Source organism: Aristolochia californica, unplaced genomic scaffold (assembly GCF_029961685.1).
Source record: "Aristolochia californica isolate CCGP_79_NKW_82.1479 unplaced genomic scaffold, dmAriCali1.0.hap1 SCAF_1, whole genome shotgun sequence".
NCBI classification, from domain to species: domain Eukaryota; kingdom Viridiplantae; phylum Streptophyta; class Magnoliopsida; order Piperales; family Aristolochiaceae; genus Aristolochia; species Aristolochia californica.
In genome coordinates, this window is record NW_027181770.1 from 1159120 (window position 1) to 1178920 (window position 19801).

The 19801-nt window shown below is 35.2% G+C and overlaps 2 protein-coding genes across 2 annotated transcripts; one reads left to right on the forward strand and one right to left on the reverse strand.

Moving 5' to 3' along the window:
- Positions 1 to 2379: 2379 nt before the first annotated feature.
- On the reverse strand, positions 2380 to 4048 carry LOC137958465 (cytochrome b561 and DOMON domain-containing protein At5g35735-like). Its single transcript, XM_068805506.1, has 3 exons — positions 3402 to 4048; positions 3034 to 3288; positions 2380 to 2919 (listed from the first exon to the last, which is right to left on the reverse strand). The coding sequence occupies exons 1-3, from the start codon at positions 3945 to 3947 to the stop codon at positions 2638 to 2640; spliced, it is 1083 nt and encodes a 360-aa protein (XP_068661607.1). The 5' UTR covers positions 3948 to 4048; the 3' UTR covers positions 2380 to 2637.
- Positions 4049 to 17834: 13786 nt separating this feature from the next.
- LOC137947954 (stigma-specific STIG1-like protein 1) lies at positions 17835 to 18302 on the forward strand. The gene has a single exon (XM_068794209.1). It carries the CDS (start codon positions 17835 to 17837, stop codon positions 18300 to 18302), a length of 468 nt encoding a protein of 155 aa, XP_068650310.1.
- The last annotated feature ends 1499 nt before the right edge of the window (positions 18303 to 19801 follow it).

A 19801-nucleotide genomic window follows, 5' to 3' on the forward strand; every position in this document is an offset into this window, starting at 1 on the left:
CCTCCATCGTGGCCGTCATCCCCGACGATAGGTCCTCCCCGGCGCCGTAACCCCCTTCCCTCCGCGTCGTCTCGGCGGAAAACCATAACAAGGGAGAAATAATCTCCCCCCTCCCTCGCGAGAAGATGATCTCGCACGTGCGAGATCATAAAATAAAATAAAATAAAAATCCTTTGGAAAAAATTAAAAATAAATTTTATAGAAATAATTTTCTATAAAATATTAGTGTTTTATGTTTTTTTAAATATTTTTCTAATTGAAATTTTTTATTAAAAATCATATAATTTTCTAAGTAAGATTTTTCGTACCAAGAAGGGGTAGAAAACTGTATAGAAAATTTTTGAATAAGTATTTAACAGTTGATGTTGTAATACTTTTAGCATGAAGCAATTTTCATTGCAATTTTGTGTTTGATATTTTATTTAATTAAAAAATTATCGATAAGTATAATAATATATTAGATTGATTATTAATTTTTATTTATTTCCATAGAAGAGACAATAAAAGGTCTATTTAACTTTCCAAAAAAAAAATTAAAATATTTTATGTAATTTTCTAATAAGTCACTAATAGTAATAAGATTTTATTTAAAGGTTTTTTTGGGAATATGTATCATAGGAAAAATATTTTTAGTTTTTCCTAGAATATAAATTTTTATCTAGGGGCACTAAGGAGGCCATAATAAATTATGGCCAGATTCAAAAATTACAAAACAAGCTACACAACAATTAGAGTAAAAAATATTAATATTGGTGCATTTTAATCCATTATTGAAATTCAATCCTGAACCTCCCCTATCATTATATTTTTTTAAAATGTATGCATAATTTTATATATAATTTATTCAAAGCCACCCCTACGTGCGAGATCATAAACAAGGAAAAAAAAACTCTTTGTCCCTTCCTCATGGCTCTTAAATAAATTGAAAAGATATTTTAGTAGAAATACGTTTCTAGAGACTATTAGTGGTTTTTTCAATAAATGTTGAAAATAAATTTTTAATAGAAATATAGGGACAATTAGTGCCTCATGTTTTTTCAAAATATTTTTCTAATTATAAATTCTTTTTAAAAAATCATATAATTTTCTAAGTAAGATTTTCTTGCCAGGATGGGTTAGAAAACCATTTAGAAAATTTTTGAATAAGTATTTGACAGTTGATGATATAATACTTTGAGCATGAGGCAATTTTCATAACAATTTTGTGTTTGACATTTGATGTGATTAAAAATTTATCGATAAGTATAATAATATATTAGATTAATTATTAATTTTTATTTATTTCCTTAGAAAAGGCAATAAGAGGTCCATTTAACTTTCCTAAGAAAAATTTAAAATATTCCTTGTAATTTTCTAGTAAGTCTGTAATAGTAATAGGATTTTATTTAAAGGATTTATAGTTTTTATTTGGGTGATTGTAAATTGATAGTGATATTTTATTTAATTTTGTTGTGTTTGATTATTGTATGGAGTTTATTTATAATGTTATGTATGGAGTGTATAAACAATTTCATGAAGTGTTTATGGAATGTATAGACAATTTTATGGCGTGTTTATGGATTGTTTATGTAGGTATTATGTATATTGAGTATGCCCAATTTTAAGTAGAGGTCATGCCGAATTTTATACAAGTATTATATATATAGATTATGCTCAATTTTAAGTAGAGGTTATGCCCAATTTTATACACTTATTATATATATAAGTTATGCCCAATTTTATGTAAAATGTATGCATAATTTTATACATATTTTATTCGATATATAGTTTTTGAAAAGTTTTAAATGTATATTGAGGCTCGAGTTTGGCTCGAACTCGTTGGGCTCGAGCTCGATAATAGTTTTAGGCTCGAGACGAGGCTCGGCTCGAAGCTTGGTTCGAAATATTTAAATCAAGCTTGACTCGAACATAAGCAAGTTCGGGCTCGGCTCGATGCCACCCCTAGCCCCAAATACATTAGTGCGTAGAAAGATATTGTATTTATTAGTTGGGAAAAATATTTTTTAAGTGGTTAATCATTTTAAGATAGGGTATTTGATCTAATTTAACATGGTATCAGAGCAAGGTTATCATATGTGGACATTTACCAAAAATTATCCGCATGTCACCACGTGAGGGGCATCTATCCAAATTATCTACGTGTCTACACATGTGGAGGAGTATTAAATAGATAGTCTCATATACATTAGTGAGTATGGAAAGATTTTGTATTTATTAGCTGAGAGAAAAAGTTTCCTAATTGGTTAATAAATTAAATTTCTTATAAGACAACAATTAATTTATCTTAAATTGTGAATTACACTGATAATAAACTCACGAATTTATATTAAAACGGACTTAATTATAAGAATTAGAATAGAATCAAGGGAAAATTCCAAGTAAGAGGGACAATGAAATTTATATATAATAAGATTAAATATGCAGGAAATTACTTTCTCACAAGACCTGGGAAAAGGAAAAACGGAAAGATTGTTAGCAAACTTCCACCACTTGACTCACAGCGACAAGGTCACTAATAAATTAGGAGACGATACTACTAGGCTTAAGCGCGTGAACGGAACGGAGGACCAGGGCTGAGGGGGGCACTGAGCTCCTCTTCTGGGTCTGGTTCTGGGTCTGATCTTGGGCGCCAGTGTTCTAGTTCTGATCTGGAGTGCCGTTCTTCTGCTTCTCTTTACTTTTTTCAGACAAGAATTTGTACCAAGTTTTGATCTCCAAAAGCAGGACGACGAAACCCAGCGCGGATAAAATCGACACATAGGCCCACTTCCATTTCATCACCGGCTTCAGAATTTTGATGCCCTGGAAGATGTTCACCACGATCAGAGCGAAGAGGGAGTAACCCAGACAATGATGGTACATGTGCCAGTATTGACGAAAGTCGTCCTTCTTGTTGGGCCTCAGCCACACGGCCAGCATCTGAGACAAGGACAAACAGAATCGCTTGAGATTCTGCAAACTGACTCCGGCCAAATAGGGATTATAATTAATTGAGGTTTTCCAGATAAAATTTCAGCGGCTGAGCTTAATTACCTGCACCAATGCCAAGGCGAATACCGAAATGCCGAGAATCCGATGGGTGGTGAATGTGTAGTTCTCGGAAGAGTTTCCGAGCGATATCCCAATTATCCAACCGCATGTGCCCAGCGTGAACGCTAACAACTGAAAACATACGTGAAACCGGAACCATCTTTCCAACCTGAAGGGGAATTTCTTGAAGTATCTCGCGAAGATGATTCCCACTGGCAACAACGTTCCCCAGCCTGCAATATTGAACACTCCATGCAGCTGCAACAACGGAATCTACAACTCAAAATCTCTCATGACGAGAAGCACATTTGTGCTACAGAGGAGATCGAAAAGATATTAATATTAAAATGTCGGTACGAAGTATTATTTACCTTCCGGAGGCGTCTCCGATGCCGGGCATAGCTTTTGCCTTTACCGGTGTAAAGATCGATAGTCTCACAGCTATCAAAGTTCTGCAGGGTTTTACCATGCATCCTAGGTATATCACCAACGGCATCGGATCCAACTTGCCAGACGTGGTTCAATCTCGAGAGGTTCAGCTCAGGAAGATCTGCTCTGATATGCATCGTGAGGAACATAGTCGCGTCCGAGAAGTTTAATTTGATCACTTTGAGGTCGAGGTCGAGAGCGTTAGCATCTTGTTGGATCCGGCATCCGTGCTTCCAGTCCCGGGTGATGTTGTACTTGACAGGTTGGAGGGTTCCGTTGGCATGTCTGATGGCGATGATCGATCTGGTTCCCACCATTTGAGGTATTGGACCAGGGTTTATGCCCCAGGCAGCCCATCCTGTTGGGTCAGGCAGCTTGACACCGAAGAAGAAGTCGATGCTCTTGTTCGAGCTGTTGGTGTTGTAGTTCCACCCCAGCTCCGCCCCCAGTTGTCCCAATCTCTTGCATTTCTGGATGTCTGGCGCCATGTAGGTGAAGGAGAAGGGTATCTCTGCCTCATTGCACGAGGTGACTTCTGTCTTGACAGGGATGAAGAAAAAGAAGAAGGCCACAATGAGTGTCACCAGTACCTGATGAGTATTGCTCATCATGTGTGGATGATTTCTTTGGCTGGGAAAGAAGGTATTATTTATCACAGAGGTGATTAAAAAAGTGAATATGACTCTATCAGGACCGAGGATTTGCCAAAGCAATTAAAGCAGTAACGGCATCAGTGAAATGTATAAAGGAAAAGGTGGACATCAGAACCGAATTTAATCAAGGAACAATCTTGGGAATGAGCTAGGTTTATCACTTTCAAGCTTGAAAAGAAGAAATGGGAGAAAAAATCGAAATAACCAAAACTCAGCTCTTGAAAAAATTCAGATAATCAACAAAATCTTTTACTCTCTTCAATGTTCGAAAGTAGCTACGGATATAGTGGCTTGAGCAATATTATGTATCAGAAATTGAAGTTATTCTTCATAACATTGTTCTAAAGTGGTCTGAGAGTCAGAATACACAATCGACGAAAATAATCCTAATACTATTCTTCTGCAACCCGATGCTTTTCTTTATCATCTTCTTGCTTTTCTACTTCCGTGCAAATATTGAACAAAATAAAAAAAGGGGTGGAAGCTCGTGTTTTCGCCTGCTAGCTTGCTTCATGAATTTGTTCTTTGCTTAGAGACGCAAAAACAAAAAGAGAAGAAAAATAATCTACCTCTGATGGCTTTTCCCTCTCTTTATCATTCTTTCACGCTTCGTATATATGTAAAAATCAAAAAGGGTCGTGTGGAATTGTCTACTTCAATCTTATGACGGGGGGCCTCTAGGAATCAGGAAAGCTGAACGGTGCCTTCTGTTTCCGGGAGGGACTGAAGCAAGCTTCGAAGTGGGGTTGAGGGGAGTACTCTCTTTGGGAGGAACCATTAACAATCCAAGACTGACATTTCGACAGAAAAAGATGGATTCCGCTGCTTTACTAACTTTCAGGCTCGAGTAGTTGGATCCCACAGGCCACAGGTAGCTCCCGTTATTTGACAGGTTTCTCGAATTCGTTAACGAGCAACGCTGTTCAGTATTCTGAAGCTCAAGACTGGAGCTTTTTAACGCTTTTAGTTGTTTGGTGAAGAAGTTGGAAATTGATTTCAAGTGGCTGTCAATCACACAACTATATATTCAAAATGCAATTTTTGAATCAAATATGATCTTCAAACATTTAACACACTTCAACACACTGAGTTCTAAGTATTCAATAAAGATCTATAAGAATAAAGACACTAAAATACTTAGCTTAATGAAAAAGACTATCGAGTTTCACTTCCTTTTGAGTTTTAGAGGAGACAAAACATCTCAAATCATGTGTGAGGACTTGGAAATACTTTGTTTTCATTGTGGCAAGGATGATTTTGGGTTACATAGGAAAATCCCCAATGTTATATAGGGACTCAACCCACTCAATTGAATACACACCCTCACTTAGGTTTGCAACAGCCAACTAGACACACCAGTCTAGAACCACACTGATTTTTTAGGGAGTAGACGGTCTTGCCGAATCAAGGCTTGACCCAAATTGTAAGAATTGCATGCCTGCCATGTAGCACAATGTAAATTACCTCTTAATAGGTTTATTTGACAATATAAACACAAACAAATAGGTACACCAATTCTTAATACCTATAAATATAACTAGTAGTATAAACTAATCCTTAATGACTTGATTTGAAAAAATAGGTAGCTTAAGATATCTTTAATGATTTGATTTGAAAATGCTAGCTTAATGTAAGTCTAGGATTAGGTTTTCAAATTGAGGAATGCACATAAAACAAACTCAATGTAATATTTGATTTCAAAGTTTTACTCACGACTAGTAATCTTAACTTTAATCTCCAAGTGCTAGAGATCTAGTTAAGTGTACTCAATCAAGTATAATTAATCTATCTTAAAGTTTCAGCATGTAAATACTTAGATTTGAAATTTTATCCCCAAAATTTAGTGTTTTATAAAACCACTTACAAATGCCATACCAAATTAGAATTCTTACATATATGAAATAATTTGAAAGTAATTATTTCAAATGGAAGTTAATCACACAAACACTTAAAACACAATTGTTAAATCAAATATGATTTCAAAATCACTTGGCACATGTTTAAAAAAAACAGATATTTAAGTATTCAATCAAGATTTGAAAGAATAAGTGTTAAAATACTTAGCTCAATGGAGAGAACTATTAATTTTTTCTTCCTTTGGATCTTGGGAGGGAAAAATCTTCTCAAATAATATGTGAAAGTTTAGGAGGCTTGGAAAATACTTTGGCCAAGAAAGAAAATCATTTGGGTTGAGTTTGGCTTAAATTGAAGGCTCTCCAATGTTAAAAATTCTAGTGGGAAACTAGGTCAAAACTAGGTAAAAGAATCTGAAAAAATCTTATATTTTATGTTGAACACGACGATAAGTTACTTGAAAATTTTAGAGATTTACTTCTCCCAAAACTGAGCCTAAAAGATTATAGATTTAAGATTTTTGCACCGAGAATTCGAATCCTATGCTAAGGGGGGGTTAGTCCACAATGAAGTGGAATGAATTCTCCCCGCATTACCTAGTTCATTAGATAAATGGGTTAGTGTAGAATGAATTATATTTCAAGTGAATTACGTCACTTCATTCTCTCAGGCAAAAATCAGGGAATTTGGATTCACACCTATTTTGTGAATCAACCAATTGAAGTGTGCGTCGCGCGGTGCTCCTACACCCTCGCTATCCTTCTGCCGATTTTTTTTCCTCTTTCTCCTTCCCTCCCTGTCGTCGGCCTTCCTCCCTCTCCTCTCTCTCTCTCGTCCTCTGTTGCAAAGTATGGGAGGTCGAGCCTTTATCGCAGAGCCTCTCGGCCTCCCGACTTCTCTTCTCTCTCGGCCTCTCTCTCTTTTCACTCTCGGTGTACCGTCGGAGCGCCGCCTCCGTCACTGTCGCCGTTGCCCTCTGGCCTGCCGCTGAGGATGGTGACGCGCGCCGTGAGGAAGACGATGATTTAATTTTTTCTAAGTTAGGAAAAATTAAACCATCGTCATTAAAATAATAATTTTAATTTTTATTTATAAAATGATTATTTTTATTTATTTAATATATTTATTTTATAATTATTATATTAAATTAGTGATTTAATAGTCATAATTAAAATACTGTTAAAATTAATATTTGATAAATTATTTTAGTTTAATCATCCCATTTCTATAATTAATTAAACCAATGGTTTTAAATTTTTTGACAATATATTATTAATTAATAATACATAAAAATATATATTATATTATTGATAAATATATATTAATTTATTTATTATTGTATTAAATTAGTGGTTTTTAATGTTTAAACATATCTAATGTTATTAAAAAAATTATTTATTTATTATATTCGCTTATGTTATTTTTATTTTTATTTTTAATAATTTATTCTAGTCACACTTAATTATTGTATTAATTTATAATAAAATATAATTATTAAGTAATATAATATAGTTTTTATTAATTAGGATATTAACATATTCTAATACTGCACGTTAAATCACTTATAAGTGTAGTAACCATGCTTATTTTGGTGAATTATCTGTTTAGACATATGTTTTATTTAAGTATATTATAAAATATTTCTCAATCTCTTATTTATATCATACTTTTCATTTGGGGACACTAGCACTGGAATCTATTTTTCAATACACTTGAACACGTCTACACTAAACACCCAATGGTGAGTTAAAGTTGAATCAATTTATTTAAGTTCAATTATTCACATCAATTCAAGTTTATCGTAGACTAACCCCCCTAAAGGGTTTGAACCCACTTTTAATTCTAAATGTTTTTGTGGCTAGGCTTCAAATCCTTTTTCATTTCTCTACTTTATTGGGGATTCACATCCTGTCACTTGGGTTCGACTCCTCCTAGTGGGTTCTATACCTCTCAACACTTGTTCTACACCTCTTAGTGGATTCTACCCCCGCACAGTGGGTTCTATACTTGTTCTTCTTTCAAAATTTCTATTTGGAAATTTTACCCAAATACCGATTTGAAACAACTTATTTATGAAAATAACGAAGATTTCAAATTATTTACAAAACTACCGAACTTTGACCGGTCCACTGTATATGTGGACAGTCAAAAGTGACATGTAAGCTTTGACTGCTTACGCGTCGCCCCATCATCAGAGCGGCACTGTAGATGAACACAAAGGTGCCACGTCATTATTATTGACACGTCATCTGCCTTGTCATTACATGATAAAATTTTGAAAATTAAAAAAATTAAAAAATCAAATACACTTTTTATTACCTTATATCTAAAATAAAAAATTATTAAAAATTTAATAAACAATTAAAAAATAACTCTTACTTATTTAACACCATTTAATATCAATTAAATATTTATTAATTAAAAAATTTATCGTTATACTTTTTATTACGTTAAATTTTAAAAAATAAAATAAAATAAGTAAAATATTAGATTTAAAATATTTATAAAGAAAAAAAATCTTACTCTTAAGTCTTACCCAAATATTATCGATTTAAAATATTTATAAATTTAAAAAATGTACAAAAAGTTATTTTAGAGTTTAAAAATACAATTTATTTGTATATTTTTTATCACCTTATATAAAAAATAATAATATTTACAAATTTAAATATTTATAAATAGAAAAAATCTAGCTCTTACCCATTTATTATGGATTTAAAATATTTATAAATTTAAAAAATCTTACTCTTAAGTTTTACCCATATATTATCGATTTAAAATATTTATAAACTAAAACAATATACAAAAAAAATATTTTAGAGTTTAAAAATAATATTTATTTGTATACTTTTATCACCTTATTTAAAAATAATAATATTTAGAAATTTAAAATATTTATAAATAGGAAAAATCTAACTCTTACCCATTTACTATGGATTTAAAATATTTAAAAATAAAAAATATACAAAAAATATATTTTAGAGTTTAAAAATACAATTAATTTGTATACTTTTATGACCTTATTTACTAAATAATAAATTATTAAAAAATACATTAGTTAATTAAAAAGTAAATAAGGTCATACTTCAACACCTTTTATTATTAATTTAAAATATTTATTAACTAAAAAAATATGAATATTTAAAAATATGATAGAAACATTGAAGCAAAAAATGTTAAATTGTGGTCAAGGTACAAGAGAAAGTAAATGTTATACAATGACGTCAAAAAGATCGTTAATGGGAGCCATGGCGTCCCAACATATTTGACATAGCTTCAAAAGACTTAAATTACATTTCTTGAACCAAGTTATAGCACACCCAATTTTTCTAACAACCTTCATAGAGGACGAACCAAATAGACTCAAGCTGTAAAGCAAACCCAACATAAAATTTATTTAGCAACATAAAATTATGCATTCAACAAGTTTAAAAGTTATCTCAAGTCTCAACAGCCAAAGGTACACCTAGCTCATTCATCATCATAATGCTCATTTTCCTCATCATTAGAGTCATCCTTCTGCTAAGTAGTTTCATCAATAAGAGAAAAATTAAAATCTCCCTGTAACTCTCATCTGATATCATTGCATAACTCTGTGCTTAATCTACAAAGCAATTCTGGTCTGTCTCCGAGTCTATCCACCCATTACCAATCTGCACACAGTTTTCAATCTTTTTTTCTTAATTTGAAAGCTCTAAATATGATCAATGGAAAGTCGTATATTAATAAATAATTTTACATCAAAATATCAAAGAATATTAAAATTCTCATTCCACTCTTTTGTCTGATTATAACAAAGGGCCTTGCCTGAAATTTCTTCATTTAGATAAACGTATCGATCTTTGTCGGAACAACTCTTCCTTCTTTGTTCTGAAAAAGGAAAAACACATTGAGGCATGAAAGTGAGGGACCATGAAACTAGCGTGACTTGCATTACAAAAAAAGTTAAAGAGGGAGAGAGAGTACTCACCTTTTACAATGTTATCGCAATGAAACTCATCGGCTCTAGTTCTGATGTTTAGCCATTTTCTCAAGACAATTTTCGTCCATGATGACTGAAAAGGATCAAATTCAAGGGAACATACTTATATTTTCTACCAAACAAACAAAGTTGTGGAGTTTCTGAAATTCATTAAACTGAAAACACAAAGACAATTACCTTCTGGTATCCACTTTGATTTGTCCTCATTTTTAACGCTAAAAAAACACTAGCCAACATTTCCTGAAACAAGACAAACCTTACAAGCATTAAGACCACATTTCTTTACAAGCATTTCAAGAAACAGCTTGACCTGATTTGAAAAGACATTGGATGTAGCTATTTAAAAGTGAATTATCTCAAAAGTTGACAAATTCTTACCTGTTGGACGAGTTCTACAAACAAATCCGGAGGACCCATCCAAGCTTTTGATTGATTATTTCTATATGGGGAGATCAAATCTTGAACCTACATGAAACGAGGAAAAATAAACCTTAATGCATTCAACTAAGTACTCTATATATTGAAATGAAACAAAAAATACAAAGGAAACGATAGAATTATTACCGGTCTTTACACGAATGGTGAATCATCAGGAAACTCAACCACTGACGTGCCCTCATCTTCAAACAAGGGTTACCAAATGGGCACTAACCACAATTTCCACTAAGAATGGCTACAAAATATAAAATTTTAAAATGACTGATTAATACATATAGAATACCAAAATATAAACGGCAGTTATCAATAGTATACCAACGACCACACAATTGATTGAAATCATAATTGATTTTTGCACACACTGCAATGGCATGGGTACAAGGAATTTGTTCCATTTGAAAATGGTTGCATGTACATGTCATATTCACCAAATCAACCTGATACAACCTTTCATCATCCATAGAAATTTTGTACATATTATTCGTATACTGATGTACACGATATGCTCTTGCTTTATCCCTCTTATTTTTTAGAGAAACATCAACAGAGGGAGTACAAAACGATGTCATCTTTCTTCCAAGTTCATGTCTTTCCACAAAATATTTATTCAATCTATGAAAAGTTGCTGCCACCAATGCTTGAATTGGAAGCCTTCTAGCACCTCTTAGAACATTATTAAAGCTCTCAGACATATTGGTGGTCAACACACCAAAGCGAACATTGCCATCGTGTGCCAATGACCAAAACTCAGGTCTCAATTGTCCTTCTGTCAATAATTGTTTCGCTCTCTCACTTTGTTGCTCAATCAACTCCATCGTACGATCAAATTCAATAATATTTTTCTTCCTTGCTGTAGACCATATGAGAGCATTCAATGTATCATTTTTGAACGTCTTCTTGAAATTGGCAACTAAATGATGCACACAAAAACAATGAAAACATTCTGGAGGTGGAAATTTTCTATGGACTGCCCTTAATAAACCCTTTTGACGATTTGAAATCAGAGTAAATGGTTTTTTTCCTTTAATAACAAAACGATCTAGACAAGCTAAAAACCATTCCCAATTGTCTTGATTTTCTGATTCAACAATAGCAAAAGCTAGAGGAAAAAGACCATTGTTCCCATCAAGGGTAGTAGCAATCAACAGACAATGAGGATACTTCTCATATAAATGTGTTCCATCAACACTAATAAGGGGTCTACAGTATTGGAATCTAGCAATGGATGACCCAAATGCCCAAAAAACACACTTAAACATCCTTTCATGGCCAAATTCTTTACAACACAGTATAAATTCATTAGTTGGATTCGCCTCTTTTATTGCATCTAAAAATCATGGCAAAAGATTATATGATTCATCTGAATCACCATAAATTGCTTTTATAGCCTGGCATTTTGCTCTCCATGCTTTCGCATACCCGACAGAGATATGATACTTACCTTTCATGATCTGCTGTATATCATTAGGACTCAAGTAAAATTCGTCCTCATTGTTGGCATAATGACTTTACAAATGAAAGAAGATGTACACATTGGATTATCTTCACGAATAATACTATTAACACAAGTGTGATCTCCACCATACTTTCTTATCTTAAATTGACGAATCCTTTGATCACATAATGCAAAAACACTCCAAGGACATCCATCTTCACCACATTCAATTTTATAATCACAACTGCTAGACCTTAATGTCTTATACTTAACATGTCTTTTAATCGAGTATTTTTTCAAAAAATCTACCATTTGGGACTTATCCTCAAATATTTGACCCACGCTGATATTATTTGATGTTGAGTCTAAAACATTTATTATTCTAGAATCATCTTTGATACATCTAGTATTAACCTCCCAAGCCTCTTCATATATATCCGGGTACCCAATTGAATCTGTTGTTTCAACTCTATTTCTATGAACCCCGGCTTCGAATATCTCATCCCCATCCCCTTCACTATCTTCTGAACCAATATCATAACCACTAAAACTATCACTATCATCATCAATAACCACCCTGAATAAACACAAAAATAAACATAAAAATCCGAGTAGGGATAACATAAATATCACACATTTAACAACGAAAGGGTAAAAAACTTACAAGGGAGAAGAAGTTCCACACTCAGACAGTGATGCAATAGACGAGGGTTCAAAAACCTCACTTCACGCTCTTGTGTATTAAACCTATATAGATAATAGTTTGTACTTAAAAACAAGTCATGTAAACTTAACTATTCATATCATAAATATACGAACATAAATACTTACTCCTGAGTACGTGGTAATTCTTGTTCTTGGGGACAAGATGTTTCACCAATAAAGTTTCGATTTCTCGTACCTTCCCTTCCATGGGCCCTTTGTCTTTGGACCTTTTCTAAGAAAATCTCAACCATAGATCGATTACTTGAAGCCATCTCAAATAATTCAAACAAATCAGTATTATTTTCCACCTTTGAGATAACAAAAACCCCGTCAGAAAATGGAATTTTGGCCTTAATAAACATTTGATGAGTATCACCATCCCATCCCGTGAATCTGTACATCATTACTAAGAATTCGCTAAACTTAGTCGAAATTGCAATCCTTTTCATTTGTGATTCACCTCCATCATAACTATCAAAATATCCAGACTTCTTCTTCAATTTTCCATTGTATCGACAGAAGAACCCAACAACTGACGCCATATTATCTATAAAAACTACATGCATTAGTAAGAGTTTATTTATGCAAAAACGTATCTAAGTTTTAATTTTTTGATTAGTCCTAACAATGCAAAAACACACCTAAGTCCAAATTCACCAAACACCCCTGGTAGAGCCCCATATGACTTCGCAGTCACTATGAATCGTACCTCGTCAGTGATGGGGGTCGGGCTTCGTTGACTAATGGACGCCCATGCAGGCAACTCAGCCTAGTTTGAACTGGACCCAACCTACTCTTAATCAGATTCTCTACCCATCCCTAGGGACACATGGAAACTCAATAAAACATAGACAAAAAAAATACCATGTGGTGGTTATGTATAACACCCAAATCTCCTCACCACATGGCAAAATCATTCCATAACACTTCAAAATTATTCAACAACATTCTACAACATTTAAAAATTAATCGAACTAATTCTATAACAGATGACTAGTCCTAACAATGCAAAAACACACCTAAGTCCAAATTCACCGAACACCCCTGGTAGAGCCCCAAATGACTTCGCAGTCACTACGAACCGTACCTCGTCAGTGATGGGGGTCGGGCTTCGTTGGCTAATGGACGCCCGTGCAGGCAACTCAGCCTAGTTTGAATTGGACCCAACTTACTCTTAAACAGATTCTCTACCCATCCCTAGGGACACATGGAAACTCAATAAAACATAGAAAAAAAATACCATGTGGTGGTTATGTATAACACCTGAATCTCTTCACCACATGGCAAAATCATTCCATAACACTTCAAAATTATTCAACAACATTCTACAATATTTAAAAATTAATCGAACTAATTCTATAACAGATGACTAGTCCTAACAATGCAAAAACACACCTAAGTCCAAATTCACTGAACACCCTGGTAGAACCCCATATGACTTCGCAGTCACTACGAACCGTACCTCGTCAGTGATGGAGGTCGGGCTTCGTTGGCTAATGGACGCCCGTGCAGGAAACTAAGCCTAGTTTGAATTGGACCCAACCTACTCTTAATCAGATTCTCTACCCATCCCTAGGGACACATGGAAACTCAATAAAACATTGACAAAAAAAAAACCATGTGGTGGTTATGTATAACACCCGAATCTCCTCACCACATGGCAAAATCATTCCATAATACTTCAAAATTATTCAACAACATTCTACAACATTTAAAAATTAATCGAAATAATTCTATAACAGATGACTACTCATAACAATGCAAAAATACACCTAAGTCCAAATTCACCGAACACCCCTGGTAGAGCCCCATATGACTTCGCAGTCACTACGAACCGTAACTCGTCAGTGATGGGGGTCGGGCTTCGTTGGCTAATGGACGCCCGTATAGGAAACTCAGCCTAGTTTGAACTGGACCCAACCTACTCTTAATCAGATTCTCTACCCATCCCTAGGGACACATGGAAACTCAATAAAACATAGACAAAAAAAATACCATGTGGTGGTTATGTATAATACCCGAATCTCCTCACCACATTGCAAAATCATTCCATAACACTTCAAAATTATTCAACAACATTCTACAATATTTTAAAATTAATCGAACTAATTCTATAACAGATGACTAGTCCTAATAATGCAAAAACACACCTAAGTCCAAATTCGCCGAACACCCCTGGTAGAGCCCCATATGACTTTGCAGTCACTACGAACCGTATTTCGTCAGTGATGGAGGTCGGGCTTCGTTGGCTAATGGACGCCCGTGCAGGCAACTTAGCCTAGTTTGATTTGGACCCAACCTACTCTTAATCAGATTCTCTACCCATCCCTAGGGACACATGGAAACTCAATAAAACATAGACAAAAAACACACCATGTGGTGGTTATGTATAACACCCGAATCTCCTCACCACATGGCAAAATCATTCCATAACACTTCAAAATTATTCAACAACATTTTACAAAATTTAAAAATTAATCGAACTAATTCTATAACAGATGACTAGTCCTAACAATGCAAAAACACACCTAAGTCCAAATTCATCGAACACTCCTGGTAGAGCCCCATATGACTTCGCAGTCACTACGAACCATACCTCGTCAGTGATGGGGGTCAGGCTTCGTTGGCTAATGGACGCCGTGTAGGCAACTCAGCCTAGTTTGAACTGGACCTAACCTACTCTTAATCAGATTCTCTACCCACCCTAGGGACACATGGAAACCCAATAAAACATAGACAACCCACTTTCCATTACCCAACCTACTATTAATCAGAATTTGTACCCATCCTAGTAACTAGGGCAAACATAATAAAACAAAAAAAAAAAAAAAAACCCATGTGGTGGATATTTATAACACCCAAAGCTCCTCACCACATGGAATGATCATTCCATGACACTTCAAATTTATTTAACAACAACTAGCAACTAAAAATCCTGCAAATCTTATCTCAATAGAGTAAAATGCAACTTCATAAATCATAAAATTAAACAAAATTAATTAAAATTAAACTAGCAACTTCAGAAAATACAACAAATTATACAGAAAATCCATAAACTAAAATTAAACTTTACAATAATTTTAATTTATCTGCAATTGACAGAAATTTCATTAATATAAAATCAGAAATTAAACAGTAAATCACAAAAAAATAAATACAATAATTATACACCTAAATTTAAATCAACATTATAATTAAACACGGTAATTAGATTCAATTAACAAACGCCCTAAAAAATCACCCTGCTAAATCGGCTTATGAAATTCAAATTGGGGTCTTCGATTTTGAGAGAAGGGGAGGCGAGAGAGTGAAATAATAGGGTACTAAGAGAGGGGGTGACGAAGAGATGAAATGATGGTTTTCGGTTTTGAGAGAGGGGGCGACAAAGAGATGAAATGATAGTTTTCGGTTTTGAGAGAGGGGTGGCGAGAGGATGAACAGAGGGGAACGGAGAAGAAGAATGAGAGTCTGGGTTGAGGTGAAGAGAGAGCGGTTGACAGGGGGGCGTTGTCGAGGGCGAGGCCGAAGCAGAGCAGCGCCAGCAGGGGAGCTGCCGAGGTCGAGCGGCGACAGTAGGGGAGCGACGAGAGGAGAGCAGCCAAGACGAGACGAGGAGACAGATCGCGGAAGAGATTAGAATGAAAATGAGGGCTAACGTGGAGGGTGCTTACGTGGCTATTGATGACATGGCAAAAAAAGTAATATAAAATGACGTGGTAAGTTACGTGTTAGATGATGTGTCAATAATGATGATGTGGCAGTCTATGTGTTTTTGCTCTGATGACGGGGTGACATGTAAGCAATCAAAGCTTACGTGTCACCTTTGACTGACTACATATACAGTAGACCGGCCAAAGTTCAGTAGTTTTGTAAATAATTTAAGATCTTCGTTATTTTCATAAATAAGTTATTTTAAATCGGTATTTTGGTAAAATTCCCTTTCTATTTCTCCATATGCGACTCCTTTACTCTCTCTGTCAGGACAAAGGTTCAAAACCTTCTATAGGGGGTTGATAGACTTTGGCTTCGATGTTCATAAGGAGATGTGTTCAAATCAGGAAGCATCTTGCAACTCATTTTTTTTTTTCCTTTTGTTTTTAAGATCACATGAATTTGGACCCTTGCGGAGGACCCGATTTCTCAACTCAAAGTCGTTTATGTTTATCACGTTAAACAACATCTAAAGAAGGATCCGGAGTAAAGAAATTCATGGTGGAGACATACGAAGCAGCCGAAATAAGTCAAAGTTCATCTCTACTTTCGTACTTGTCCATCAAACACGGCGAGATTATGGACAGCAGAAGACGACCCGATGTCGTGGCAGAACATGAACATGAAAAGAGCTTAAAATGACGACAAGCTGCAAGTTTCTAATTCCTGTTTTTTTTCTTCAAAGATGAACATAGAAAACCAAATCTGGTAGACGAAGAAACAGCCAAATATGGACGATATGGCAACGCGTACAAAGCCGGGAACTTCGGCCGTGGAGCACTCTGCAACTCCACATCGGTTGACGAGGTTTCTTCTTCAAATTGAAGTTCTTCATTTATTACCTTCAATCAAAACCGGGATCCGAGAACCCAGAAATTACCTTCACCAGAGAAAACTTGAAATGAGGCGTTGACCCTGATCAGACCCGAGAGCCAAATTAGGTAATCATTCGGCAATGGTTGACATTACCGCCATCACGTCCCCCCGATCTGTTCCAACTTGAAAATCATGAGTTAAATCCTGCTGCTGTAATCACATCCTTATGTAGTTGTTGCAATGCCGATAAGTTAAATAAACTCGTCCTTGGGGTCCCAAGGCTGATGCTTCCACTCATAAGAACAAAACATCCATATAAAATAGTTCCGACCTTGTGCTCTCTTCATCTTTTTTTTTTTTTTTTTTTCAACTGTGGAGATTCTTAGATGGACGAATGTCAAATTTGGAAATGTTAGGCGTTCATTGGCCAGTCCAGATTTTCCCATATGATACTCTTTTAAGTTTCCTTTTTCCTGGTTTGAAAATTTTGACAACTCGTTATTCCATTGAGGAGATACCTGCTTGGGGCATATACTTAATTTTTTCTTCGTGTGTTGCTGCTCCTCTGGTTTGAACGAACAAGTTAGGAAGGGCACCTAACTTCTCTTTGATACCATTAAAAAAATTAGCCGTTGAATTGGACCTTTTTCCTTCCTGTTCCTTCAACCCATCTCTCTCTATAAGTTCCTCTGCATGCCAACCCTACGTTCCCACCCATCAGCCTTCCCATCACAACCTCTAGCTCTTCCCTTGCAGCTTTATTGTCTTACTCTTTGTAGCAATGAAGCTTGGCAAGGCTTTCTTTATCATCGCCATGGCGTTAGTCTTAGTCATTGCTCGTGCGAGAAGTCCAGCAACTAGGGAGGAGGACGATGACAAAGAACTGCCTGGAGTTGACAACCATACTGCTTCTAATGACTTCCAGTCGGTGGACAATGAACCATTGTCCCTCAGAGGAGTAAGTCGGCTGCTTGCTCAGAAGAACCCGAAATCTCTGAAATGCAACAAGAATCCCAGAATCTGTCGTGCGAAGGGAAGCCCAGGACCGGATTGTTGCAAGAAGAAGTGTGTTAACACGATGACAGACCGGCTCAACTGTGGGCTGTGCGGGAAAAAATGCAAATACAGTGAGATCTGCTGTAAGGGTCAGTGCGTGAACTTGTTGTTCGACCGAAGGAACTGTGGTCGATGCAGCAATAAGTGCAAGAAGGGGGACGTCTGTGTGTATGGACTCTGCAACTACGCTTAGGGACGTAGAACAGTACTCTTTTTCATTCTTTTTTCCTTATTATTTACCAGAAGAATAAAAGGTGCCTGCCTCAAAAAGTCGAGCATAATTACAGGTCGCTACGAAGCTCTATATAATTGTTTCCCAGAAAATCATGTCTCGTTGTTGTTTCATTAACTAAAATGTAAATCAGTTGTTCTTCTACTTTTTTATAAAGATTGTATTCTTGAAGTTAAATTGTCTTTCTCATGAGTTTCAGTAAGAGTTGATGAATTAGAACACATGATAGTTCTGAGTTCATGGCCTCCATGGAATCCTATTTAATGGCGTCCTATAACATTTTAGTCACGAGTCTACAGTAACTGAAGTCAAAGAACAGCTATAGATTTGGCCTTGTTATTAATTAATTGGAGGAAGCCTGTCTTCTAATTTGAAACGTTTTCACATTATTGATAGAAAATGATAGATGGTGCCCCTCGTTAGCCAAGAACAAGGGAGGATGCCCCTTTTCTTCATTAACGCTTCCCTCAACTCACAATCGATAGAGTGGGAAAGGGGAGCTTTCATCTACCCTCCCTTACGCTTAACCAGTTAGGCTTGGTCACAACCTCCAAAGATTAAATCTGGTTTGGATTTGGCAACATTGATCAAAATACTCTTAATTCATAATAAGCAGGAGAAAAACTCCCGAATGAGTGCTTCTGTCTTTGCAACGGTATTCTAGATTCTTACAAGATGATCTGTTGTTATTCCATGGGATTCGTCCACTAAAATGCTGCAAAACCTAACTTCCCAACTCTCCTTGAAATTAACTTAGAAACTCACAGGAATATAGGACCAGCCAACTAAAATTTCCCTCATGTTCAAAACACATGGAAATTCCAAACATTATTGCTAAGATTATCGCCAAGAATATTCCTATTGATGATAGCATACAATCATTTGTCCTCATAGAAAAATTTCCTCCATCATGGTCGGACTTCAAGATCTAAATGAAACATAAAAGAAAACTTCCCACATTAGACGAAGTGTTGGTGTCAATTTTGATAGAAGAAAAACACAAAAACAACACTGAGAGAAACTTGGGCAACATATAAGAAGTTGGTGTAAGAGTAAATTTGATATAATCAAAGAAGACTAACTTCATAAAGAAGAAGCCCAAAAAATTCCTTGGTAAGCCTAAATAGAAAATTAAAGCTTGTCCTGTAGAAAGCACTCACAATACAAGATACCCAAATGAAATTCACATGCAAAATTAACACTTAGTTGTTCGGTATTCTCAAAGCCCACACATAATGTCCATGTTCAAGATTAGTTCACTCAGGACCGGTGTGGGTAGCGAAATTCAAATAAATGCAGGTTCAAATCCGAAAGTCACCTGTCATCGAAAACTATAGTGTACTGATTGCTCGAAATTGACAAGTCTAATCATATCACGGTTTCAATTTAAAAAAATGGTGGGGAATGTCGGAGATTTTTTAAAATATAAGGCACGCGCGTGCACAAAAATTATGTGCATG

Excerpts from the sequence above, each read along its gene's own strand:
- LOC137958465 (XM_068805506.1), bottom strand. The coding sequence starts at position 3,947 with ATGGCGCCAGACATCCAGAAATGCAAGAGATTGGGACAACTGGGGGCG. Across the intron at positions 3,289-3,401 it reads ATCGGAGACGCCTCCGGAAG|CTGCATGGAGTGTTCAATAT; the intron begins GTAAATAATACT and ends CCGTTGTTGCAG. Across the intron at positions 2,920-3,033 it reads TCGCCTTGGCATTGGTGCAG|ATGCTGGCCGTGTGGCTGAG; the intron begins GTAATTAAGCTC and ends TCCTTGTCTCAG.
- LOC137947954 (XM_068794209.1), top strand. The coding sequence starts at position 17,835 with ATGAAGCTTGGCAAGGCTTTCTTTATCATCGCCATGGCGTTAGTCTTA.